Below are 26,412 nucleotides of genomic sequence, written 5' to 3' on the forward strand. Positions count from 1 at the left end.
GGGCTCATAAACACAAAGGTTTGTGCTTCTGTCATCGAAAGTCCTGAGGGGGTGCCCATGCTGGTGAGGAGGCCACATGGTGCCATTGGGGCTTCATCTCTGCCCAGCATCGGAGCATGGGGCCTTCATCCCCAAGGCTACCTCGGCCCAAGGTAGCTGCTGGAGCTCCAGCCATCACTGGTCTACGGAAAGAAGGCGGGGTGCATCTCTGGTTCAGCTATTTCCTGTGAGGAGCCTTGCCAGGAACCTCTCCTACAACACAAACACTGCTCGTGTCACTGTGGCCAGACCTCTTCTCACGGCAGCGTTTAGCTGTCTGGAAAGCAGGAAATGTTGTCTATCCTGGGGATAGGTGCTCAGCTACCATCAGCCCTTGTGTCCCAGCAAGAGGGAGAATGGGTCAGTGCCCAGCATGGCCACTCCGAACAGGCCTCCACACAGGGCTGTCTGGGATGGGGGACATGGCATCCTGGAGTTGTCACCTGCCACCTGCCACCTGCGGGGGATGGGGCCCTGGAATGGACGAGACCCACGTGCACCTATGTGCCTCACCCCTGCATCCTCCCCTCACGTGACAGTCCCTGTGTTCCTGGGAATGACCTGCTTGAACCTCCCCTCACCCTCTCCCTGCTGTCACCCCTCCTGCCTGCCCCCAGATGCCCCAGGTTGTATGTCCAGCCTTGCCCTCCCTGTGTAAACGCTACCCCCTCCAGGAAGCCTCTCCTGCACCTGCGCGTGGCTGGGGAAGGTCCCCCTGAGATAAGTGACACTTCCCGGAATCAAGTGACCCTCAAGTGACAGAGACCACAGAGACCTGGGGACTCCACACTGGGCCCTGGGTGCCCCCCTGGGATGGGGGACCTGATAGATCAGGCCGGCTGACCAGGAGCAAGGGGCACGTGGTCCTAAATGACAAGGGAGGAGGGATGGGAGGGGCACAGGCAGCCGAATGGACAGACAGACACTGCTGCCCCAGAGAGGCGGCCGCAGAGGAGCCCTCTGCTGCCGTGTGGAGAGGGGACCGTGGGGACGAGGCCTGACGGCCTGGGCTAGCAGGGAGTGGAGGACAGCAGTGGGTCCTGGAGCGGTAGTCGGGGGTGAGGGCACACGAGACTTCCGGGATTTGCTCTGAAGTGACGTGGGGCTGGGCCACAGTGCGAGATGGGGAAGAGCTGGGCCTGGCCCCCGGAAGGCACTGACCCTCGGGGCTCATCCTCGCCTCTGGGACGGTGGGTGGGGCGCGAGGGATCCACCTCGAGGGTGCCCAGGGCTTCGAGAGGAAGGAGCCAGTGTCCCAGGAGGGAAGGGAAGGCAGAAGAACCTGCAGGGAGCAGGCAGGGGCTGCACGGACAAGAGTGCGCCAGTGGTGGGCAGAAGTGGGAAGGCAGCAGAGAAGTCAGTGTAGATGGCGAGTGTAGACAGCTCTTTTGGTAACTTCAGCTCTGAAAGAGGGCCGAGCAGGGGCAGCTGGAAGTGACATGGGGTCGGGTGAGGGAGGGTGGAGACACTAGAACATGTCTGGATGCTGGCTCACGGCCCAGCAGGAGGAGTGGGGACACGGGAGTGTGCGGGGCCGGTCCAGAGTGGGTGGGGGGCACATGGCAGGAACGGGCAGGTGGCGTGAACCTGCGTGGGAGAGGCAGTGGGGGGGTCACAAGAAGGGAAAGTGAGCACAGCGGGGCAGGGGAGTGCCCACTGGAGGGCAGGGGGTTGGGGGTGTGGGATGGCACAGAAGGAGGCTGGTGAAACTTAAGCTGGGCAGCTGGGCAGGGAAATGGGCAAAGCCCAGGTGCTCTTGTCTGCGAGGGTGGCAGGCCTGCCGGTGGCCGCCATACCCATTCTCCCTTTTTTACTAGGAATAACATGCCACCAGCTAAAAAACTACATTTCCCAGCCCCCTTGGCTAGGGGTGGTCATGTGACCAAGCTCTGGCCAATGAGATGTGAGCAGCTGTGTTACATGAGCTTGTGGGAAAGCTCCTTAAAAGGAAGGGGGCTTGCCCCCTTCTCTCTCCCTTCCTGTTTGCTGCCTGGAATGGGAATGTGATGGCTGGAGCCTCACCCTCTATCTGGGTCCATGAGGATGAGGACCCAGCCTAGGGATGGTATAGCAGAGAGCTAGATAGAGCTGGGTGTCCAAGGACTCTGTGAAGATGTCATAGCTGCCCAGGGCTGCCAATGGCCAGAATTCCCTCACATGAGAGAAAATAAACAATCTCCTTTTGACTTCTGTTCATTCCAATTTTCTCTTTCATGCAGCCAGAGCCAATCCTAACACATAGCAAGGGACCACAGAGTGCTGGCTGGCCATGGCCTGGACCCGGGGGGAGGGGAGGAGGGCTGGGTAGTGGTGGGGAGTCACCTCAGGGGGCTGCTGCCTCTGTCTAGGCTCAGTGGTCCCTGGGCAGGAGATGGGGGGCAGTGTGGGGAGGGCCGTCTCCCCGGAGGCTTCAGGTGGGCTCACACCTGCAGGGGCTGTGCCTTGCTTAGACACAGAAGGCTCCTTCCACATGACAGAAACCATATGGGTGCAATTCTGGGATTGTGGGGCGGATGCCATCTGGGGCCAGGATTGGCTGTCCCAGAGTGCACTCAGATCCTGTGGCTGACGGCCCCTCATGGCACTGATGCCAACGTGGGGCCCTGGCGGGTGGGGTGGGACAGGGACGAGGTGCCAGCAAGGCCAGGCTCAGCTCTGCCTCCAACTCAGGCCGCAGGAGCTGGGACCCTGAGTTGGACGGACACAGGAACCTCAGGCTGAGAACTGGGCAGGCAGGGGGGGTCCCCCAAGCCTGGTGGGAGCAGGGGTGGCGGGGCCAGCCTGAGGAGCCTGCACCCCCAAGCTTCCAAAATGTGTGGTGAATCTTGAGGGCCAGATGGGAGAGAATGCTGGAGCTGGGCCTGGCCTGGGCTCCTCCAGGAGGGAGTGGGGCAAGCCCCATCACCTCCAGGCCTCAGTTTCCCCCATGTAATGTGCAGGTAACCACAGCACAGATGCCACAGGGCTGCTGAGAGGCTCAGATGGGCTAACTAGGTCTATCCCCAAAAGTGCCCAGCACACAGTAGGTGTGCACCAAAGGGACTGGAGGGACCCAGGGAAGAGCCAGGGAGCAGCCCCCACTCCCGCAGCACGGTCTGCACCAGAGCCCAGAGTGGCCCCCGTGTGCCCAGCATGTGGCTCCAGCTCAGGGCTGAGTCAGGGGAGCCCGGAGGTGGAGGAGAGCACGTGGCGGGGTGATTCTCCAGCATCCCAGCTTCACCTCCCCTCCCGCCACCCTGTCCTGTAGCCAAGGTTGATGTTGGAGGGTCCACAGGTGTGGCCGTCATGTTTCCGAGTGACCCTAGAAGATGAGCCGTCTGTGTAGCCTTGTCAGTGGGGACAGGACGTGGGGTGGGGAGAGGGAGGAGGCCAGAGCCGGCGCCCCTGCCCCCTGCGTCTGAGACTCTCTCCGCCTTCCTGCCTTCTTGGGCTCGCCCCAGGAGAATGCTGATGGGGCCTGGCAGTGGGAAGGGGTCCGAGAGGGCAGGAGCACCACAGAGGGTGGGGCAGGCTCTGGTGTGTCGGCACCTGGTCTTCCCTGTTCTCTCTCTCCCAGGGCCCCAGCTGAGCTCAGCAAGGTGGGCTTAGGGAAGGCAGGGGATCCGCGGGGGACAGACTGGCTCCTTTGAGATCCAGATGGGTGCCCTCTTTGCTGGCCTATCACCCAGCTCCTGGAAGCAGAGGTTGTGGCTTCTCGTTTGGCAGCCCCTTGCACCCACCTCAGCTAAGTGCACAGCGATGCTGATGATTTGATTTGAGGCCAAGAGCCTGCTGGAACCTTCTGGAGTCTTCTGGAGCTTCTCTGTCAGCTGCCTACCCCCTGGAGGCCCAGGCCCCAGCGCTGAGGCCAGGGTGTCCCCACTCTCCTGCACCCCTCCTGTTAGATTCCACAAGAGCAGGGCCACCCACAGGGTGGGCAGCGCTGAGCTCTGTCAACAGGTAGGGTCCGGCCCTGGGGCTCACAACCAGCCGGAGGACCACTTAGCGGGGAAGTTCTGATAGCACCAGCGCAGTGTTGACCAGGGAACTGGGTGGCACCAGGGTCCCAGAGAGAAGAGCAGCCTGAGGGAGGCCAGCGGCCCAGTCAGCAGGGGGCTGCAGCAGGGGGCAGGGTGGTGCTAGCTGCGCCTGCCCTCCCACCCCCGGGGACGGGGCTGCCCCCTGGCCCCTGCCCTTCTCCCACTAGTGAGAGAGGCCCTCGCGGGGCGCGCTCTTCCGCCGCCGCCGCCGGCACCCCGCCCCGCGGGGTCGTCTCGCTCCTGGCTGGGCCACGGTTGGTGGCGGGTGGCTCTGGCAGGCACAGTCCCTCCAAGAGCTCGTCTGGCCGCTCGCCCGCGGAGCAGCCACAGTACGGGGCAGGCGAGGCCCGCAGCCATCGAACCCTTCCCGATCCGGCGGCGGGCCCTCGTCCTCCGTGTCCCCGCAGCCTCGGCCGTCGCCTGTCGCTCCCAGAGCCGCTCCGGGGCCGTGCCCAGACCCGACCCGGCTCGTTCGAGGAGCGGGTGCCGCGCGGCCAGACGCAGGGCTCCCGCGGGCCTGGCTCGGAGTCCCGCTCGGGCACCCTCGACGGGTGACTCAGCCCGCGAGCCTCGGGAAGCGGCAAGAACTCCTCCCTGCGGGGCTGCCGGCAGACGCGCCCAACGCGAGCCAACACCCGGGCCGGAGCTCAGGGGGAGGGGACAGCGGGGGAGGGACAGCACAGGAGGGGGGATCCGCGCCGGCCAGAGCGCTGCTCCACCCCCAGGAGCGCCCTGAGGCCACACGGAGCGGGGAAGGGGACGTCCCGAGGCCACAGCATTGGTGGTCTGGGGACTCTTGGACAGAGCGCCAGCCTGAGAGCTTGGGGGCACCAGGTGCGATCGGACCGAGCGAGTTGGGCCGAGGGACGTCGGGGACAAGGGGCCCGAGCCCCGCGCCGGGTCCAACAACCCGGGGGCGCCTCGGTCGCGTCGACGTCCCCACAGAAGGGCGCGGGCAGCGCGGGAGCCTGAGGGACGCGGGTGCGGCCTCCTGCGGTTTATTGATTAAGTTCAGCAAAGTGCTTCCGAGCGACCGGGCCGCCCGACGCGGACAGTCGGTTATAGGTTTAAAACTCCTGCAGCGAGTGGCGGCATGGAGTCCACGCCGGGCCGGGGTCACAGGTGCGGCGCGTAGAAAGCGGGCGCGCCGTAGGTCTGCGAGCCCAGCACAAAGGGCGACAGCACGGCCGGGCTTGACAGGAAGGGCAGCTGCGCGGTGCACACCAGGCCGCCGGGGCCGTGCGCCGGGTACCCGGCCGGGCCGTGCATGGCGAGCGGCGCGCCCATGGGCGGCGACGGGCTGAGCGGGCTGAGGCCGCCGGGCAGCCCCGCGCCCGGCCCCGCGCCCGGCCCCGGACCCCCGCCGCCGCCGGTCGGCGCGCTCGTGTCGGCGCCCGGGTTCTGCTTCTTCCACTTGGTGCGGCGGTTCTGGAACCAGATCTTCACCTGCGTCTCGGTGAGGCTCAGCGACAGCGCCAGGTTGAGGCGCTCGCACACCGACAGGTAGCGTGTCGCCTTGAACTTGTTCTCCAGCGCCACGAGCTGCTCGTAGGTGAAGGCGGTGCGCGCACGCCGCGGCTTCCCAGACTTGGAGTCGGAGCCCGTGCGCTTCCGCTTGGGCTTCGGTGCCGCCGCCGCGCCCTGCGGGGTGGTCCCTGTGCTCCCCGCCGCCGCCACCGAGGCCCCCGGCAGGCCCGGGGCTCCGGGCGAGTTCCCGCGGGGGCCGGGGGCCGGGGCCTCCTCCATGGCGCCGGGGGTCGCCTCCGCCTCGGCTGCGCCCGGACAGCCCGACCCGCGGGCCCCGAGGCCGCCGCCGCTTCCCCGCGCCTCCTCCGCGCCGCGCGCCGCCCCCGCCTCGGGCGCCGGGTGCTCTTCGTCGTCGGGCGCCTCGTCCCCGCTGTCTCCGCTCGGGCTGCGGCCGCTGCTGTAGCCGTTGGCCTCGGCCTCGTCCGCCGGGCCGGGGTCGCCGGCGTCTGCGGGAGGACCGGACAGTTAGGACGCGTCCCGCGCTTCTGCCCGCTCTTCCCCTCCAGTCGTTCCCGCCCCCCGAAATGGCTCCCTGCCCCGCTTCCTCGCTTCTCTTCGTTCACTTCCCTCCGTCTCTTTCTGTTCTCCGATCTTTCGTTTTCCCTCCCTCTTCCCTTCGTTCCCGCGCACCCGCACGCAGGTCTCCTCCGTCCCTGTCCCTCCGTGTCCTTTTCTCCAAAGGCCTCTGCTCCCACGTCCGGGGCCGGCCGGTGCCCAGCGGAGTGAAAGCTCCGATCGATCCGCGGGGCAGATACAAACTTAATTAAACTCATTTTGTGTAATGTACAAACTAGTTAATGGCCATTTAATTTATTTCGGCGTGTATTACCCCCCAATTAGGGCAAGGCACCGGGCCAACCAATTATCCGGCATTTAAGAGCGGGCTGGGCCAGACCTGGGGTGGGGTTAGAGCCGGTAGTGGGGAGGAGACTTGTGGGGACCAAAATTGGCCACCCTGGCCCCATCCCTACCTCAAGCCTCTGGGCCCTGGAACGTGGCCACCCTCGGCCCCTATGTTGAGGCCACGGCAGGTCTGGGTTTTTCCTGGCCAGGAGGTCCAGGGCAGTGGGGGTCTGGAGCAATGCTGAGCCCAGGATGGAAGTCCCCCTGGGCTGAGTCTGAGCAGCAGCCCCAACCCTCCAAGCTGAGGCCCCTCAGCGGCTGCATCTTGAGTCTCGGAAATTTGGAAGAAAGCATCTGTCCTGGGCAGGGCCTGGGGGACATCTATGTCTCCCTCTCCCCCACAAGTGGGCATACAACCAAGAGAGAAACCAGGGCAGGTGCCCTACACGGTTTCACCCAGTCGTGGACCAAGGCCCCGCTGTGGGGTCAGGTTGATACCTAGAACCCAGGAAATAAATTCAGTTCTGGCAGATTCCTCCAGGGCGACCATAGAGGCTGCCCGCAGGGCAGCAGGGCAAGTACCTGGCCTCCCACCCACATCCCTTAGCAGGGGCAAGGGCTGTGCCCCAGGGAACCCTGAGAACACCTTGCCTCCCAGCCCCTGCCCTGTCCAGGGGTGGCTGACCCAGCTCCCTCCCTAAACCCCCAAGAGACTGGGCCTTCCTCCTTGGATGGGCTCCCCACGCGGCTGGAGGCTCCGGGTGGAGACTCCCAGAACCGCGGCAGGGCCGGGAGGATTTCCCTCCAGCCAGCCCGGGTTTGCTCCTCCTCCATCTCGGAGGAAGCCGAGTGCAGGTGCCTGGAAGCCGCCATGCCCCAAAACAGCGGCCCCAGCACTGCCGGCCCCGCGCTTCTGTCTCTGCTCTCGGAGGGGCCGGGAAGTTGGAGGGAGGTACGGCCAGGGGAGGGGCACCAAAAGCAATCAGGGGTCGGTCGAATGCAATTCTCGATCAATAGCGGCCCCTAATAAGTGTAATAGGTTTTAATCGAGTAATTATCCGAATTTTGACCCTATAATTTAGATGTTCGGAGGGAGTTTGCAAGGTGCTTGAAAGAGATATGCATGCTGCCGTAATGGGATATCGACCGGGCCGGGGGCGCGGGCCGCCCCATTACCGGCCGCTTTCCGCCGCTAAGCACATTTCCCCTTAACTGTAATCGAAAGGATTTAATTGTTTTTCCAGAGATAACCAGCGTTTTGTCACAATTAGTCTGATTTATCCAAAAAAAAAAAAAAAAAAACGAGAAAGGGAGGCCTCGGGTGGCCGCGTGGGGGTGGGGAGGTCGCCGGCCAGCCACCGCGCACGTCGCCTCCTCCTCGGCACCAAATATTCTCCAAGGCCGGAAACGCGCGGTGGCGAAACATGGGCCGGCCCTGCAGCCCCGCAGCCCTGGGCCCGGCCCGGCGGAGCCATCCTGGGAGGCGCGGGGCGGTGCGGCCCCGAAGTCCGGATCGGACGGAGGCCGCGGGCGGGCCGGGGCGGGCCCCGCTCGCTGCGAACTTTCCACCCAGCCTTGGCGCCTGTCTGGCCAGGCTCGCCGAGAGCTCCTGGGAGCGTAAACGTGTAGACACGGCCCGTCCCCTGCCCCGAGACCTGGCGCCGACCGCGTCCTACTCACGCGGCGGCTCAGCTCCGGCTCCTCCGGCGGCGGCGAGGGCGCGGCGTTCCAGCTCCTCCGTGCGCGGGGGGCGTCCCGGGGCGGCGGGGGCCGGGGCGCACGGGGCGCACGCAGCGGGAGCCACGGGGCCCAGCAGTACACAGCGGCGTCTTCTGCTGTTGAACTTGTTGGGGTCCAGGATGTCCAGCACCGAGAAGGAGGTGGGGCGCGGCGGCGGACCGGGCCGGGCCGCACCAGCCCCCTCGGGCGCCGCGGGCACCGTGTCGCTGGCGGCGAGCGGCGGGGCTCCGGTCCGGGGGAAGGCGGGCAGCTCTGAGCGCCCGTCCATGGCGTCCCGGGCGGCGGCGGCGGGCGTGGGCGGTGCGGGCCCCGGGCCGGGCCCCGGCGGCGGCGGCAGCGCGGGGCCGTCCCCGGGAGCCGCCGGCCCGCTCGCGCTCATGCCGGCCTCCCGCCGCTCCCGCCGCTCGGGCCACGCCGGCTACTGGTCTCCCATCCCCGGCGGCCCGGGAGCCGCCGCACAGTCTCGCGCAGGCGGCCGAGGCTCCGCTCGCTCTCCGCGCGCGCCCCGCGCTGGGCCGGTGCTGCCTGGCGCTGCCTCGCGCTGCCTCCGCCACCGCCTCAGGCGCCCGCCGCGCCCGGCCCGCGCATTTATGGCGACCCGGCCGGCGGCGCCCACGCTCCCACACGCCGCACACACGTGCGCCCGCAGGCGGCCGCGGGCTCCGCCGCCCTCGTTAGCGCGCGCGCCTAATTGGCTGCGAACGGTCCCGGGCGGAGGAGGCGGGCCCCGCGTGGCACACACGGACGGAGCCCCGGGCCCGACCGGCAGACGCGCAGCCCGGAGCCGGAACGCGGCCCGCGGGCGGCGGTCGTGGTCAGCCGCTTATGGCTGCGCCCCCGCTCGTCCGGAAACGGCGCGCCCGCCTCCTGGGCGAAGGGGGAGGAGACAGCCCGGCTTTTAAATAATTGCGGGATCAATCGGCCGAGGGGCCCGCGGAGGCCCCGGGGCGCGCGGGAGGGCGAGCGCCAGGAGTTGGCTGGGACATCCCGGCGCAGGACGCGGCGCGCGGCTGGCCTCTCCTCCGGCTCCGGGCGTGGGGCCCTGGCGCTCTGGCGGCTCCCGCGGCTCCGGTGCCGCTTGGCGGGGGGGGAGTGGGGTCCTCTGGCCGACTCTCGGGTCTTCGCCGCGTCTTCTTCAGCCCCCTCCCACGCGTTCCGTGGCTCTCGGTCCCGCCTCTCTCGGCCGCTCGGCTCTGGGTTTCCTCTCGCGGTCCCGCTGGCTCTGGGTCTCTGCCCCTCGAGCCCCTCCCACGCTCGCCTCCTTCTCGGCGTCAAATTAGAGCCCGGCCTCGTGTCCGCTCGCGGGGCGGTGCCGCGGCCCCCGGGGTCGCTCGTTAAAAGTGGAATCGAAAATGAGGAAGGCTAGCCGGCCCCCCCCGCCCTGCCCCCCGAAATGGGGAACTAAAAATCGTACAAACAGCAGGCATTCTGCGCAGAAATCGATACCCTTCAACTAAGGGGAAACGTTACGGCAAACTCCCCTTTCCCGCGCCCCGAGACAGAAACCCCTGGCCCAGGTCTTTTTTTGGGCACAGTTATGTTCCGCGGCGAGGTTTGCACCGCAGGCCCGGTGAGTCTCAGAGGGACGGGCCGCGGTCGGGCGTCCGAGCGCGGGACTGCGGCTGCTCCTCGGCGGCGCCCTCCTCCCTCCTCCCCCTGCGCACGCCCCGAGCACACCCGCCGCTGGTGGGACCCAGGTGGGAGCCGGCGGTGGAGGGCGCGTGCGAGTGTCTTCAGGGTGTGCGGCTGTGTGTGACGGGTGTGAGTGGGCGCGAGGGCGTGTGCACGAGCGGTGTGCGCGCCACCTCACACTGCGGTCCCCGGAGCCTGCTCCGCGCACAAGGACGGGTCCTTTGCAATTACCGCGGGCAATGATCCTTTGGAAGCAGAAATTAAAAGTTGGGAGAAATAATGGGGGACCGATCGGCTGTAATTTGGGCCAAACCCGGACATGCTGAGCCTCAGGGAGGCTGGGACTGGGGGGGAGGCAAGGCCTCCCCTCCCCCAGCCCGCCCCCTCCCCCGCGTGCTGGTCCATCCTGAGATTCTAATCAGACCCACAACACTGTGTCCTTCCTGGCCCGGACTTGATTATTCTTTATCTCTAAATTATAAATCACCTCTGGGGGAAGGAGGGTGGGTAATCTCTCATCACAGGGAGGTAATTATCTCCTTCCAGCCCCCACCTTCCCGGCGGGACTCTCAGGCTCTCTCCATCCCTCCCTCAGCTAAGTTGGAATATAGATGTGCACACGCCATTCTCACACACACACTCACTCACCAGCACACACCATACACAACCGCAATTTTATTTATGAGCACTCAGGGACACCACCTCGAATGCACCCACATCCCTGTAGCCAGCTTCACCCTCTGCCCCGCCAGCTTAGCGCTGGTCTTGGTGCCCCTTTAACTCTTTCCTGAGGAGGGACACTCTGCCCTGGCCTGAGCTGCCGCTCTGCTCCCCCAGGACACACAGCCACCGGGTGCCCTGGGTGGCAGGTCCCAAGTGCAGACCTCTGACCTGGCTCTGGGTGGTCGAGTCTCAGTGTGACAGAGCGTCACAACGCCCTCAAGTGCACACTCACACTCCATGCCACAAAGCGTTTGTCTCCACCTCAGGTCACCAGGTGAGGCGCAAACGCTGCAGCCACAATCGCCACAGCCTGCTGAGTGGGCGGGGCCAGGCATGGGTCTACTCTCACCCCAATTATACACACTAGACACCTGCAGGTGAGGAAAAGAAATGTGAGCCCTCTTGGTACAATTTTCATTCAATACAAACACAAACACACAGAAAATGACGTTTCATATAATGTAGATGTAGTATAATGTATGGTAAATATCACTAAACATAGTAAGCAGAATGCAGTACATTAAATACAATATGTAATAAGCATAATGAAATAATATATCATAGAATACAACCACACGGTGTTTTCCCCCCAAACACGTGCATGCACTCAGCAGGCAGAGTGCTCTCCCTGCTGAGAGGCGGGGGCTGGTTCAGGGCTGGGTGCTGCTTGGACGAAAGCGCCATGACTGCCCTAGAGTTTGGAGGTGTTGAGATCCCCTCCCTGGTCCTTCCCTCCCCTCCCTTCCCCGCCCCACAACGATCTAACGGGAGCTGCCCCAGGCAGGGTAATGAGCTGCAAAGTCCACAGTCCAGCCCAGGGGCACAGGGGCGGGACGGCAGGTGTGAGGAGAATCTCCAGAGCTACATAGGGGACCTCAGGTCACTCTCCCAGGGGAAAGGTGGTGCTGTGTGTGGACAAGGCTCAGGGAGATCGTCATATCCTCTCCTGCCCCTCCCCTCCCCCATCTCTAAGGAACAACCCAAGTCACAGAGATGCTCAGCACCCCCCTCCCCTCCCAAACACCCAGAAACAACCCTCCCCTCCCCCCAAGTTCAACCCAGAGCGTCTGGGGCTATAAAGACGTCCTTTCACTCCTAATCACAATTGATTGTCAATTAGACCCTCATTTGTGCAGTCTTTGCCCATCTGCCATATCGGGTTATCTCCAAACCACCAGCTTCATGTGCGGGGCCCCAGGTGGGCACTGACAGGTGAAATGAGTGCCTGAGACAGGGATGCCTTTGCCTGCCCAGTGGACAGGAAACACCTCTTCATTGCTAAGCCCCTACCGGCTGCACATCAGTCAGGACCAGATGGGGTCATTGGGAGGCTGCGGGGGAGTCAAGGCAGGAAGCCTTGGGACAAGGGTAGAAATCTGGGGGGGGGGACTGGTGGTAAAAGTTCTTAGAAGTGGCCCCAGGAGAACAAGTGGATGAGGGCTGAGATTGTGCAGAGAGGGAGGGGAGGTGTTTGAGGGAGAGGGATGGGGATTGCTGAGCATCCAGCCCTTTCAACCCATGGCCTGTATCCTCTCCCCAGCATCAGAGTTTTGGGAAGTTTTGGGGGACAAGAGCAGGAGGGACATCCCATCACCTCTGCCACTAACTCATCCTGTGCTTATGAACGGTCCTCAATATTTTCATCTGTCAGTTGTGAGGGTTGGATTCCACGTGGCCTCTAAGGTCCCTATACCCTCCCCTCGAGGGTCGAATGACGACAAGATCACAGCCTTCTTTGTACATTGGGTGGGGGTGGGGAACCTCCTTTCCCCTCTTGCACCTGGAGAGCTTTACTGGACAAGCTGGAAGGGCAGCAGTGTTCAGGGGTCTCCAGGGACACAAGGATGAATAACCTCCACTTTGTATAATGTTTGCTTCATGCAAAGCACATCCCATCCCAGACCGCCCAGTGTCCTCCCAACATCACTGTGAAACATACACAGGAATTTATATACGCAGTGACACATAAACCGTCTACCAATTAGTGCTCTGACTCCTTGAGTCCAGACTGGGTCCCGCTGCTGACGTCGTGCTGTCTCTGCATGGGCCACCTTCCTGTGCACCTGTGGGAAGGATGCAGGAGACAGAGGCGGAGCATGGAGGCAGAAGGCTCATTTGCTCTCTCCTCTCGCCTCTCCACCCCCTCCACTCTGTGGCAAACTGTTTTGCTCACCCAGAGTTTGGAAAATGGGGGAGAACTTTCTGCTTATTGGCTTCTTCATTCATCTTCTCTAAGGTATACCTCCCCTGGGGTCTCTTGACTCCACGAGAAAGGGTACCTCACATTCAGAACACCAGAGAAGAGAAGGAATATGGGCTGCTGACTGCCCCCAGAGCACTGCAGCTCTGGGAACACGACCCAGCCTCGCGCGGCCCCGGCACCAGGGGCATCTTCAAGACCACGGACAGCGCCAGAACAGACCGTCCCGTCAGGACCACGGACAGCGCCCTGTCCGGCCCTCCCGCGCGCTCGCGCCCAGTTCAGCACCGCGGACAGCGCCACAGCCCCTGCGCGTCTTCGCTCGCGGGCATCAACCCACCGTCTCTCACATGCGTCCCGTCCTCGGCTCTCTTCCCCATTCTGCGATACCGCAGAGGAGGAAAAGGGCGACAGGCTGTGGCGTGGTGTGGAGTCCTGGCACAGAATATGCTACACCCCAGATCTGAAGCCAGCCCATTCACCACGGCCAAGCCAGGACCCACCAAAGGGCAGGAGATCTTCACAAGGTTTTTTCATCGCCTGGGTTTGGGTTTGAATTCTCCTGTTTGTAAGCTGCATCAGTTCAGAGATGAAAAACACGTAGCTCTGGGCTGGGGTCATGGCAAACGGTCAGTCAGATGCAAAAGTGAGGTTTAAATCCTTTAAAACAAAGACAAAACAAAACAATCAAAGCTGGAACAACTGGGAGTGGGTCTCAGGCTCTGGGGGTCCCAGAGTGCTGTGTGGAGAGAAGGGGTACCTGACTCCTATACCAGGCTGCAGAGGCGGCAGCCAGCTCCCACTTTCGGCCTCACAGGGCACCCTGGCTCCAAAGGGTTTTCTGACCAGCGGGCAATGAAGGGTGAGGATCACCATCTTACAGATGAGTAAACTGAGGCTGGAGAGGATTGATGACATGCTCAGGGTCCAGCTAGTACGTGGTGGAGCTTTGATGTGAATGCTGGGTCCTTCTGATGCCAGCATTGTTAATGCGCAAAGTGACAGATAATGGGCAACTGGGTGCCAGAGGGAAGGCAGTCCAGGTGGGGTGCCCAGAGGGGTCCTTGCCTCTGCAGGCTCTGTCCCTCCAGACTGCCCCTGCCCTCTCCAGCCTCTTTGCCTGCCACTGGTCCATCTCAGAGGCAGAGCAGGAGTGTCCAGGTCCAACCCTGCCCAGGATGGCCACCTTCCCTTCCTGGCCCCCAGGGTCCTGCCAGCACCCAGGGCTTCAAGCTTAGGCATTCTCACTGTCAGTGGTCACCAGAGTCATCTGGGGGTTATGGATTTTTTACCCAGGAGAATGCCCAAGTTCCCTCTGTCTAGAGGCGAATGGTCAGGAGATCAATCCCTCCTGAGTGGAGGGTCTGGGGACGCCTGGGGCACTGGGTGTCAGAGTCTCCTGCCAATGGCCCCCTCCACCTCTCACTGCCCCTGCCACAGCCTGGCCGCCTCCAGTCTATCCTCCATCACTCTAAACCACAAAGAGAATCACACTCCTCCTCTTCCAGAAATGCCCTAAGGGTGCCATGGTTCAGGGTCTGGGCTCTGAAGCCTGGCATCAAGGCCTTCCTGACTGGAAACTGCAGGCTGTCCTGCACGGTCCCTAAATCTGTGTCCTGTACCCAGAGCTCCTGACTGTGCCCACCTGGCCAAGCTGCCATGTGCCTGCACATGTGGTTCCCCTGTTAGCAGTGCCCTTTGCCACTTGTCCACATATGTCATTCCTACTCACCTTAGTGGCAGCACCACCTGGAAGCCACCTGACTTCCTCACATGGAGGTAGGAGCCATCCTGGGTGCCCTTCCAAACCCTGAGCTTCACTCTGTTGTCTTAACACGTCATGGGACCTTCATCTTTCACCTGTGGCTCTGGCCCCAGACTGTGGGCTCCTGGACACTGTGTGTGTGTCTCACTTAGCTCTGTGTCCCCCATCAAAGTAGAGGCATGATGCAAAATGCAAAACATGTTCACAGCGACAAGGAAAATTAGAAGGAGCAAAGCTGAGGGGTGGAGCAAGCGTTTCAGCCCGTGCACCCCACTGCCACCCCTGTAGTGGTCTGTCTTCCTGCTCTGTCTGCCCAGCCCCTGCAGACAGGGAAATGGCCCTGGCCTGGGAGTCAGGACCCTGGCCACCTTGGCTCTGTTCTCCACTAACAGTGTGGTCTGGCACTGGTCAGTTTTCTCCTTGGTGTAGGGGATGCAGGGCATGCCCTGCCCAGATCCCTGCCCAGACCCCCTGCCCGGCTGCTGAGATGGTGGTGGCTCAAGCTCACACCCATGAGCTCCTCGGGAGAAGTGCCCTTGTGACAGGAGACAGCTTTCCCAGAGACACCTGGGGGAACACACCCCCTCCTCCAGGGCTCCCTGCAAATCAGGCCAAGGGGGGACTTGCCATGGAAGCACCCTTGCTCCATCCTGTCCCACACTCCCTCCTGGATTTCTCCTGCCTCAGTAAATCCTGGGGTCCCGAATCCCTGCCTCCAGCTCTGCTTGGGCCTCCCCAGGGGTAACAGGTCAGGGTGGGGTGGAGGCTGACCTCGGAAGTCCCTGCACAGGGGAAGAACTCTTACCCACCCTGCAGTGCTGCGTGTCTGGGCACTCAGCTTAATTCGGAGCCAGGATGCGTCTGTGCACATGTGCACATTTACGGGAATGCTTCTTGTCCCCCCACTCCAGCCCCATCCAACTGGAAAAGCTCTAATTAAATCAGAAATACCATCAATTGGATAACTTAGCCACGATTTTTCCTTCCCTCCATCCTCCCACCCCGCCACAGCCTTCCAGTGGGGAAAGGACACCTCCCAGCAAGTGAAGCTGGCCTCGGCCACGTGACCTGCAGTGGGCAGAAGGGTGGGAGCCAGTTCTGAGCTCAGGCCTTAAGAGGCCTCTGTGTTTCTGCCCCTTGCAGCTTCCAGCCTTTTCCACGAGGAGAACATGCTCCAGGGTGCTGCTGTCCCCTCAACCTGGGACTGGGAATGAAGGTGTGGGGCTGACCTGACCCCGACCTGATGAACCCAGCAGAGGGCAGACAAACGGCCGCTGGTCACAGTCCACAAGCAGAAAATGAATGACCGTTGCTGTGGACAACTGAGTGCCTCAGGCTGTTTGTTACATAGCAGGATGGTAGCAGAAACCCACAGCCAGGCACTTATAGCCCACGGCCTCCCAGAGCTGAGGAAACGTGGTCTTGTCAGCACCCACCCATTTGTTTGTTCGGTTCTCATCTCACCCGGCTCTCCTGCCTCAGTTTCTCCCTCTATGACCAGACCTCTACGTGTCCACCAGCTGACCTGTCCACCTACGCCACAGTCACCCAGACTCAGGTACCAGTGTGTCCCCCCACCCCATATCCCACCAGGGGCTCCTTCCTCCACTCAACACGCTCCAGCTGCCTGGCCACAGCTCACCTCGACAGGGGGTCCTGTGGAGGGAGGGGAGCAGGAATGACCATGACAGGCAGGTCTGCCCGCAAGGAGCCCCGGGCAGTCATCTAGTCATCAGGGGGGCAGGCGGTGACCCGGGGGGCCTTCAGGTTCCACCTGACACGCCTTGAGGGAGGGAGGTGGCCATGAGGGTGGGTGGGAGGTGGCTGATTCGGTGGGGTCTCAGGAAGAGTGGGATGTGAGAAGGTTCTCTGGCCCTCAGGGGAGTGAAGAGCCAGGTAGGCACAGGGAGGAATTGGGGTGGGGGTACGGAGTGTAGGGGTTTGAGAGACGGTGGACGCTGCCAAGAAGGGTGCCGGGAGGGGCCCCAGGCCAGGAACACAGAAGGTGCTCAATAAATGAGCGCAGTGAAGGGTCTCCGCCCAGCGCTCGCACGCCACACGTCTGCCTGCAGGGCCGCCCGGGGTCGAAGGGCAGGGGTGGGGGAGGGCAGGCCGCGTAATGAGCTTAATTGAGGTTAATGCGTCTCGCGCAGCAACCTGATTATTAAATTATTATTATCACACGCATGAATCATAATTAGAAGTTTGAGTAATGCTCCAGGGCAGCCGCGGAGGAGCGATTCTGGCGCGGGGCTGCCTCCCGCCGCCCTGGGCGGGGCGGGGGGTGGAGGGGTGGGACGTTGGGTGGATGGGCGTGTGCCGGAAAGAGACTTTGGGGGGAGCGTGTGCCGGGGAGGGACTTTGGGGGCGTGTGCGGGGAGGTTCGTTGGGGGGCGTATGCGGGGAGGGACGTTAGGGAGATGGGCATGTGCGGGGAGGGACGTTGGGGGCGTGTGCGGGGGTGGGACGTGAGGGAGATGGGCGTGTGCGCGGAGGGACGTGTGTGGGGGAGGCTCGTTGGGGGTCGTGTGCGGGGGAGGGACGTGGGGGGCGCTGTGCCCGCGGGGGCGGGGGGCGGGGTGGGCGCGGTCCTGCCCGCACTGCTTCCCCCGGCGCAGAGTCCCCTCCTCCCTGCGGCCTCTGGGCTTGCAGCTGCCCTCCCCATCAAGCAAGGCGGGACTGGGAGATGGGGGCGGCGGGGTGGGGAGGGCCTCCTGGTTCTGCATTCCCTCTTCTCCCAGGGACCCCCTGCGGACGCCGTTTGGAACTGCACCCCCACCTCTTATTCTAACCACCCCCACGTGCCGGCACCCAGGAGGCCCTCCGTGAGTACACACTGGCTGAGGAGGTGTGTGTCCATTCACAGGTGTGACTGTGTGTGTCTGCTCCTGTCCGTGTCCGCGTGTCCACGTGTGTGTCTGATTCTAACCCCCTCGCCTGTCCTTCAGCCCCGCCCCCTGCACAGCTGTGCTGGAGAATCCCCGGAAAAGGCGGGCTGGGAGGAGCGTGGGGGGTCCAGGGTCCTCACGGGGAGAGACAATCAGCCCCCCGCCCTCCCCCGGTCCCTCCCCACCTCTCTTCTCTCCACTTCCACTTCTCTATTTATTTTCCTCTCTGTTGCTGAAACATATTGAAGGGGGAGAAAAAGGAAACATTAAGATCCACTGTGAGCCGCGCAGCGGTTTAACGATTTCAAATGAGCCCGGCCTGGGCTCGGGCCTGACAGCCCGTCAGGATGGCAGATGACGGCTAAAATTACCCGGAATCAATATTCTCACCGGGTGTCCTGAGCTGATAAGCGCCGCCAAGACAATGTTGACTATTAAAGTTGACAGCTTGAGATATTACACTATTAGTTATGCTATTTTTAATAATCTATAATATTTGGGCTATAATTAATTAATTATACGGGTCAGATAATATCTAGGGCGGGAATGAGGTCTGAAGGACCTATTACGGTGGTAATGAGAAAGGAGAAATCTAATCTGGGGACAGGTGCTGGGAGGGCCTGGGAGCAGGCCTAGGACACTGCCGCCCACTCGCCGGCCTGGCGGCCAGCCTGGGCCGGTACCTGGCCTGGCACAGCCCAGCTCCCTCAGAGCCAGGGTCTGTGGGGTTGCTCTGGGTGGGGCTGCTGTGAAGTGGGTCCCTGCCCCAGGCTCTGAGCGCTGGGGGGTGTGGGAGAGGGTCTGCATGTCCTGCTGGGAGGCAGGCGCCCTAGCCTTGGCCACCCTCCACCTGCTCTCCTGTCTTGCTCGGAAGTGAGAGCCTGGACTGGAGGGTTCCCCACTTCACGATGCTCAGGGCTTGGATCCCAGGCCTCACCTCACGTCCCTCCAAAGTCTTCCCGACAACGCAGAGAATAAAACCCCAGCCTGTGGCCCTGAGAGGCCCGCTGCAGCTGACTCCCTCCTCCCCCTGGGCTCACCGCACCCCTGCCAGGAGGCCGTCCTGCTGCTGCAGGAATGGGCCAAGCTCACTCCTGCTCCAGGACCTTTGCATGGGCTGTTCCCGTGTTCCAGGCTGCCCACCATGTTCTCACTGACATTCATTCTCTCCTCCAGTAGCACCTCCCTAGAGGCCCTGTCTCGACTCCTCCCCCATGACTGTCCAAAATGCATGGAACAGAGGGATGATCCCTGAGCGGAGTGACCTTCGGCGAGGGCAATTGGTCTGTGCATAAAACCAAGACACATGGTTGTCTGGAGTGAGGGCTGGCAGGTGACAGCCAGGTGCGTGGGTGCACGGCCTGCAGTATTTGCCCGATGATGCTGCTCCTGCCCCTGGTCCTTCCTCCGCTGCAGGAGGCCGAGCTCTTGGCAGTTGGCTCTGGGGAATGCGGCCCTTTCCCTCACTGCCATCCTTCCCTAAAGCCAGAGAGTCAGGATCTCAGAGGATGGGCCACGGGGAGGGTGGGGCTTGACTCAGGAGTGGGCTTGAGGTGGAGTCAGCTAGCTAAATCCGCCCTGCCGGGTGGCCGTGGGCCTCAGAGGGGCCTGGGGACCTTGATCCTCTGTGAACCTCCTGGTTCGCCCTTCATAACTCGGTGCCGACCCCTTCCGGGTCGGTCAGCCTCTAGGCCTTTGCTGGGGCCAGCCCTGTGCCCAGATGGCCCTGCCCCTGTCCCCATCTCCTCACTGCCTGGCCACCCGAGCACTGGGCAGACGGTGAAGGGCGCACTGTCTGGAGGGAATTTAAAAACACTAATAAACCAGCTAACGGGCTGTCTGCTTCCTACCGTCACAAGCGCTGCGATTCTGAACGTCAGGGGTAAGTATTCCTACCAGCGAAAATGTTCTGTCGGCCCCAGTTCTAGACAGTGCCTGTGGTTACGTGGAGGTTACAGACATACACGTCAGCTCCCAATTCTGTGTGCCCCGACTTCTCCGTATGCATGGACCCCACATGGAGGCTGACTCGGGATCCGGGCCGTCCCTGTGGCCCCTGGTACGGGAGCACCGGCTGGGAGTGGGCATTCCGTCTGCTTCGGCAGTGCTGTCTGCATCCTCCTGTCCTACCCGGCCCTGCGTGTAAACAGTAGATCCCAGATCCACAGACGCAGAGACGGGGACGCACGATGCGGTGACCTCAACTCTGTGGTTCGAGGTGCCAGCTGTCCCTGTGCCTCCCAGAACTGACTCCCTGGGGAACGGTTCCTCTGTGTGTTTTCCCAGTAAAAACACAGTAATGCCGAATGCCGTGCGGTATCCTGGACTGGATCCTGGAACAGAGAAAGGACGTTCGTGGAGAACGGTTGGTGAAGCCAAGTAGTTTCACTTCCTGGAGTTACCTTCCCAGTGTCCCCGGCCAGTGCCTGGTCTGGCGGGGGCTCAGTGGGGAGATGCTGACACAAAGGCCGGGGTGCAGATAGGAGACCTGTACAGCTCTCCTCTAGATCTAAAATTATTCCAAGATATAAAGCTTACTAAAATACATTAATATCATCTAAAAGTACCAACCCAGTACTTTTTCTCTTTTTGCATTGTAATATTTAGTTAATTTTTTACGGATGGTATAAAACTCAATGAAAGAAAATTTTCACCATCAGCTTTTATTGTCTGTTGGTTGTTTCGTTTCACGATGACTGCTGAACAGGATTTTGTACCTGTGCTCCTAGTGACAAGTACTCCTGGTGGATCCTGGTGGCAGCCAGGATCTTGCAGCTCCAGTGCAGACACCCCTGTTCTGTCCCCTGGGGTCCTCCCCGCCCCTCTTCCAGGTGCCTCTCTGTCATCATGCTGAGGATGGCAAGGTGAGTGTTGGGGTCACCTCCCACCTACCCTGACACAGCAGATCCGGGAGCAGCTTGGGGCTGGTAAGCAGAGAAGCCCAGGGTGGCACACCCAAGCCCCGACGTGGAGGCCAGCAGGGGGCTGCACTGGGTGGATTCCTGGTGTGTGGGCTGCAGCCTCCCAGATAAGGAGGAAGCCACGTGGGCTCCCTGCTGACCTGGCTGAGCCCTGCCGTGGAGCATGAGAAAGGTCCTACTACCACGGTGTTCTTAGACAATCTGCACCTATTCTGATGATAGAGGTGTCACATGCTCAGGAAAAAGTGCAAAGAAGCCAAAACACCTCCTGTGACCCGCAGCACGGCAACGGCCCAGCTCACACCTCACCTGTTCCCTCTTAGATCGTTTTCTGCTGTTTACAAACATACATGCTGGTGCTGCGTGCACAGCTCTGGTGACTGCTTTTCCACCCCACCTTACACCACAAGCATTCTGGGAGACATAAAAGACCGCAGCACCAGTTGTAATGGTCGCCGTGCTCCACTTCGGGCCTGGGTTCATCCCACTCCATTGGCTTCAGGCTACTCTAAACACGTTGTATAGATTTTGGTCCCCTCTTCAGGAGAAGACGAGGGCTGCTGGGTTACGGGGTTCGGCGTCTCCAGTGAGGCATCCCTTCCGTGCACGGCGTGGTCCCGCCGCTGTCTTGCTGTAATTTGCATTTCTGCCAATGCTGGTGAGAAGGAGAAATTTCCTCAGTGAATATTGGTCATGTGTGTTTTTCATTTTTTGTGACCTGCCTTTGTCCCTTTTCCATTTGTTCCGCCATTGGTGCTGTTTGTTGTAATGGATTTTTAAAATCCCTTTATTATCAAGTATTTCCAGCATACACACAAATAGAGAAGTGCAAAATCAGCTCCTGGTGGCTGTCACTCAGATTCAACCATCATCAACCTTTTGTTGATCTGATGTCATCTACCCACAGCCACACTTCTCTCTGGAATATGTTATAGCATATCTCCAGACACCAAGTCCCTTCACCTGTAAATATTTCAGGCAAGAAAGGGAAATAAAAGGTGTACAGATTGAAAAGGAAAAACGAAAACTATCCCCGTGTACAGAGGACATGATCATCCCCACAGAAACCCTGAAGCGACCTATGAAGAGTTCCCAGGACCTTAAGTTAGGAAGGTCGGAGGACACGACCTAAGAAAGGGCAAATTTCTATATACCAGCAATCAGTGTACTTAAATTTCATTTCCAAATTAAAAAAAAATTTACGATAGCTCCAGGTTCAAGAATTTCCTTCCTCTCCCTAGTTTTCTGAGAGTTTTTTATCATGAACAGATGTCACATTTTATCAAATGTTTTTTCTGCCTCTGCCGACACCAGCAGGTGGAGTCTCTTGCATCTGTTCCTATGGGAGATTATGATACTTGGTGCTGTGATGTTGAACCACTCTTGCATTCTTGGGGTAAACCCCACTTGGTCGTGATGGTTTTTTCTTTCTATATGTTGCTGGATTCGATCTGATAATATTTTGTTGAAGACTTTTGCCTAGATGTTCCTGAGAGGTGTTGTTCTGTAGCTTGGTGTCTTGTTCTGTCTTTGCTGTGGGAATTAGGGTAATGATAGCCTCACGAAATGGTTAGAAAGTGTTATTGCGTCTGCTTTCTCTAAGAGATGACATAGAATTGGTGTTCTTTCTTTCTTTATTTTTTGTGAGAAAGATCAGCCCCAAGCTAACATCTGTTGCCAATCCTCCTTTTTTTGCTGAGGAAGATTGGCCCTGGGCTAACATCCGTGCCCATCTTCCTCTACTTTATATGGGACGCCGCCACAGCATGGCTTGATAAGTGGTGCATCTGTCCGTGCCCGGGATCCCAACCTGGGAACCCCAGGCCACCGAAGCGGAGAGTACGAAATTAACCACTACATCACCAGGCTGGCCCTGAATTGGTGTTATTTTTATCTTTAAATGTTTTGTAGAATTTGCTGGTGAAACTCTCTGGGTTTGGCATTTTCTTCTTTGGAAGGTTACGAAGTACAAATTCACTTGCTTTAGTAGATAGAGGGATATTCAGGTTATTAGTTCTTGGGGAAGTTTTCATAGTTTGTGGATTTCAAGGAATTGGTCCATTCATGGAAGTTGTTGCATTTGTGAGTGTTCCCAAATCTTCTTTTTACTGTCTGGGCTCCGAAGCAATAGCCCCTCCTTTTTGCCTCTTCTTGGTCATTTGTGTCTTCCCTCTTGTTTTTTCTTTATTGTCTGGCTAGAGATTCATCAATTTAATTGACTTTTCCAAAGAACCAGCTCTTGATTTCAAAGATTTTATCTCGAGTTTTTCTGGTTTTAATTTCATTGATTTGGGCTCCATCTTTATTATTTCCTTTCTTCTGGTTTTGGGTTGTGGGTTTTGGGTTTCTTTTGCTGTTATTTTTTAGTTTCCTAAGGGGGAAGCTTAGACTATTGATGTGATCTTTCTTCTTTTCTGATATAAACATCTAAGGCTACAAGTTTCCCTCTGAGCACTGCTTTCACTGCAGTCCACAAATAATTTTGATATTTAGAATTTTTCACTTTCATTTAGTTCAAAATGTTTTCTAATTTCCCCTGAGACTTCTTCATTGATCCATGGTTTATTTAGAAGTGTGTTAACTTCTAAGCATCTGGGGTTTTAAAGAGATCTTTCTGTTATTGATTTCTAGTTTAATTCTCCTGTGGGCAAGAACATACTTTGTGTAAGTTGAATTCTTTTAAATCTGTTTGGTTGGTTTTCTACTCAGGATTCGGTCTCTCTGAAGCACGTTCCACGTGCACTTGGAGAGTCCGAGTTCTGCTGTTGTTGGATGGAGCGTCTCTGTGTCACCTGGGAACGTTGGTCGATGGTGTTTGGTTCCTCTGTCTCCTTGCTGATTATCTGTCTGCTTCTTCTAGTGACACTGAGAGAGCAGTGTTGAGGCCCCAGCTATGGCTGTGGGTTTGTTATTTCACCTTTCAGTTCCACCAGTTTTTGCTTCATGTATCTTGAAAGTCTGTTGTTAGGTGAATACATATTTAGGTTTTTATGTGTTCTCAATGAATTGTCCCTTTTATCGTTATGTAATGTCTCTATTTAGCCCTAGGAATTCTCGTTCATCTGATGTTACAGCCGCTGCAGCTTCCGTTTGGTTAGTGTTTCCACAGTATATCCTTTTACATCCTTTGACTTTTAATTCACCTGTATAGTTACGTTTAAAGTGGATTTGTGTAGACAGCTTGTAGCTGGATTTTTCTTAATCGAGGTTAACAATCTCTGTCTTTTAATTGTTGGTTTAGACCATTGACATTTAATATAATTATTTGTGTGTTTGGATTCGGGACTATTATTCCTGCCTGTTTATCTCACTTGTGTTCCTCTGTTTTCCCTTGCCTGCCTTCTTTATGATTTTCTTTTTTTTTTTTTTTTTAGTATCCCACTTTATCTATTGGTTTTTTTGCTATGTCTCCTCATATAATTACTTTTTTGGTGATTGCTCTGGAGATCACAACATAGATACTGAACTAGGCACGGTCTATTTAGAATGGATATTTTGCCATGTTCAGTAGAATGTAGAAAACTTAGTGCCAAACCACCTTCCTCCTCCTTTTACAGCTGTAGTTGTCTCGTTGTTACATCTACATATGTGCAAAATCCCCTCAGCAATGCTATAATTTTTGCTCTCAACCATCATATATATTTTTAAAAAGTAAGAAGAAAAAACAGGATTTTACCCAGATATTTGAGATTTCTGAGGCTTCATTCCTAAAGTTCCAGGTTTGCTTCTGGTGTCATTTGCGTTCTGCCTGAAGAACCCCCTTACTATTTGTTTTAGGACAGGTCTGCTGGTGACAAAGTCTCTTAGTTTTCCTTCATTTGAGAATGTCTTTATTTTGCCTTAATCTCTGAAGGATTTTTGCTGGATGTAGAAGTCTGGGTTAACAGTTTATTTCTGTCAGCACTTAAGAAATGTCATCCCACTGCCTTCTTGTTTCCGTGGTCTCTAATGGGAAATCCAGTCTTGCCAATCTTTGTTTCCCTGTATCTATTACCATTTTTTCTGGCTGCTTTCAAGGGTTGTCTTTGTCTTTGGTTTTCAGTAGTCTGATTCTGATATTTCTGGGCATGGATTTCCTTGAGTTTATCTTCTTTGGAGTTCTCTGAGCTTCTTGAATCTGCAAATTTATGTCTTTTAGCAGATTTTGGAAGTTTTGGGCCACTCTTTCTTCAAATATTTTTTCTGCACTTTCTCCTCTCCTTCTCCATGTTGTGACATGTATCGGTACTTCATTCCTTTTTATTGCCCAATAATATTCTATTCTATGGATAGATCACATTTTGTTTATCTGTTCATCAGTTGATGGACATCTGGGTTGTCTCCACCTTTCGGCTATTGTGAATAATGCTGCTGTGAACATTTGTGTACAAGTTGTTTTGTGGACAGATGTTTTCATTTCTCTTGGGTGTTTGTGTGTGTATATATACATATATATATATATGTATATATACACACCTAGAAGTGGAATTGCTGGGTCATGCTGTAACTCTATGTTTAATCATCTGAGGAGCTGCCAGACCACTTATGAGAGGGGCTACATCATTTTACATTCCACCAGACTGGACGAGGGTCCCAATTTCTCTGAGACCCTGTCAGCACTTGTTATTTGACTTTTGGATTCCAGCATCCTAGTGGGTGTGAAACAGCATCTCCTTGTGGTGGGATTTGCATTTCCCTGGTGACTAATAACAGCAAGCATCTTTTCAGGTGTTTACTGGCCATTTGTATATGTTCCTTGGAGAAATGTCTATTCAGATCATTTGCCCATTTGTAGAGTTATTTGGTCTTTTTATTATTGAACTTTGAATTCTTTATATATTCAAGATACAAGGTCCTTATCAGATATATGATTTGAAAATATTTTCTCCCATTCTCTGGATTGTCTTTTCACTCTCTTAATGGTGTCCTTTGAAACACAAATGTTGTTAACTTTGATGAAGTCGAGTTTATCTATTTTTTCTTTTGTTTCTTTTGGTATCATACTAAGAAACCATTGCCAAATCTGAGACCATGAAGATTTACTCCTATGTTTTTTTCCTAAGCATTTTATAGTTTTGGTTCTTACACAGTCTTTTTTCCATTTTGAGTTAATTTTTATATGTGGTGTGGGGTGAGGGTCAAGCTCCGTTCTTTTGCATATGGGTATCTGGTTTTCCCAGCATCATTTGTCAAAAGACTGTCCTTTGTCCATTGAATGGTCTTGGCACCCTTGTCCAAAGTCGGTTGACCACAGACACTTGTTTTATGTCTGGACTCTATTCGAGTCCACTGATCTCTGTGTCTGCCCTTGTGTTGGCCACACTGTCTCCATCACTGTCACTTTGTGGTAAGTTTTGAAATCTGGGAGTGTGAGTCCTATTTTATTCTTCATTTTCAGGATTGTTTTGGTTGTTCTGGGTTCCTTGCAATTACATGAGAATTTTAGGGCCAGCTTGTCAATTTGTACCAAGAAGCCAGCTGGGATTCTGAAAGGTATTGTGTTGAATCCGAAGATCGATTTGGGGAATGTTGTCATCTTAGAACAATATTAAGTCTTTCAACCCATAAACACAGGATGTCTTTCCATTGATTTGAGTCTTTAATCTCTCTCAGAAATGTTTTGTAGTTTTCAGTGTACAAATCTTGTGCCTCCTTGGTTAAATTTATTTTTATAATTTTATAATTTTATAATTTAATAATTTTATATTTTATTTTATGAGAAATATTTTCTTCTTTTTGATGCTATTGTAATGAATTGTTTTCTTAATTTCATTTTCCAATGGTTTATTAAGATTACAGTTTAAACTTCATTTCTTTGATTTGCAATTTCATCTTTGTTCCTCTTATGCTAGAAATCTGTTTCCCAATGACATTAGCATAAGTACTGACATGCTTCACCCTACAACATACTTACAGTAATTTCAAAAGAACAAAGCCGACGTTTCTGTTAGCGGTAGGGTCGCCAAGTGCTGATTTAAGGTCTTGAAGCAGCTGTGTTTGTGCCTGGACTCCATCTCCATCGGCACTCACCTGACAATCCTGGCACCACAGTCACTTGGAGTGATGCTTTCTTTTGTGTGGTTACCTTTACTTGTTCCAGTTTGCTTTAACATTTTGTGGATTGATGTTCCCCTCT

At 57.2% G+C, this 26,412-nt stretch overlaps 1 protein-coding gene across 1 annotated transcript; it reads right to left on the reverse strand.

Moving 5' to 3' along the window:
• Window positions 1-5,008: 5,008 nt before the first annotated feature.
• Window positions 5,009-8,908, reverse strand: NKX1-1 (NK1 homeobox 1). Its single transcript, XM_087434676.1, has 2 exons — window positions 8,109-8,908; window positions 5,009-6,031 (listed from the first exon to the last, which is right to left on the reverse strand). The coding sequence occupies exons 1-2, from the start codon at window positions 8,545-8,547 to the stop codon at window positions 5,175-5,177; spliced, it is 1,296 nt and encodes a 431-aa protein (XP_087290802.1). The 5' UTR covers window positions 8,548-8,908; the 3' UTR covers window positions 5,009-5,174.
• Between the last annotated feature and the right edge of the window lie 17,504 nt (window positions 8,909-26,412).

Source organism: Ceratotherium simum, chromosome 8 (genome assembly GCF_057802395.1).
Source record: "Ceratotherium simum simum isolate JZ-2026a chromosome 8, ASM5780239v1, whole genome shotgun sequence".
Lineage (NCBI taxonomy): Eukaryota > Metazoa > Chordata > Mammalia > Perissodactyla > Rhinocerotidae > Ceratotherium > Ceratotherium simum.

What these genes read in the sequence shown, in the direction of transcription:
- NKX1-1 (XM_087434676.1), bottom strand. Translation starts at nt 8,547, where the DNA reads ATGAGCGCGAGCGGGCCGGCGGCTCCCGGGGACGGCCCCGCGCTGCCG. An exon ending in AGCCGGAGCTGAGCCGCCGC is followed by an intron (nt 6,032 to 8,108) that starts GTGAGTAGGACG and finishes GTCCTCCCGCAG; the next exon opens with ACGCCGGCGACCCCGGCCCG.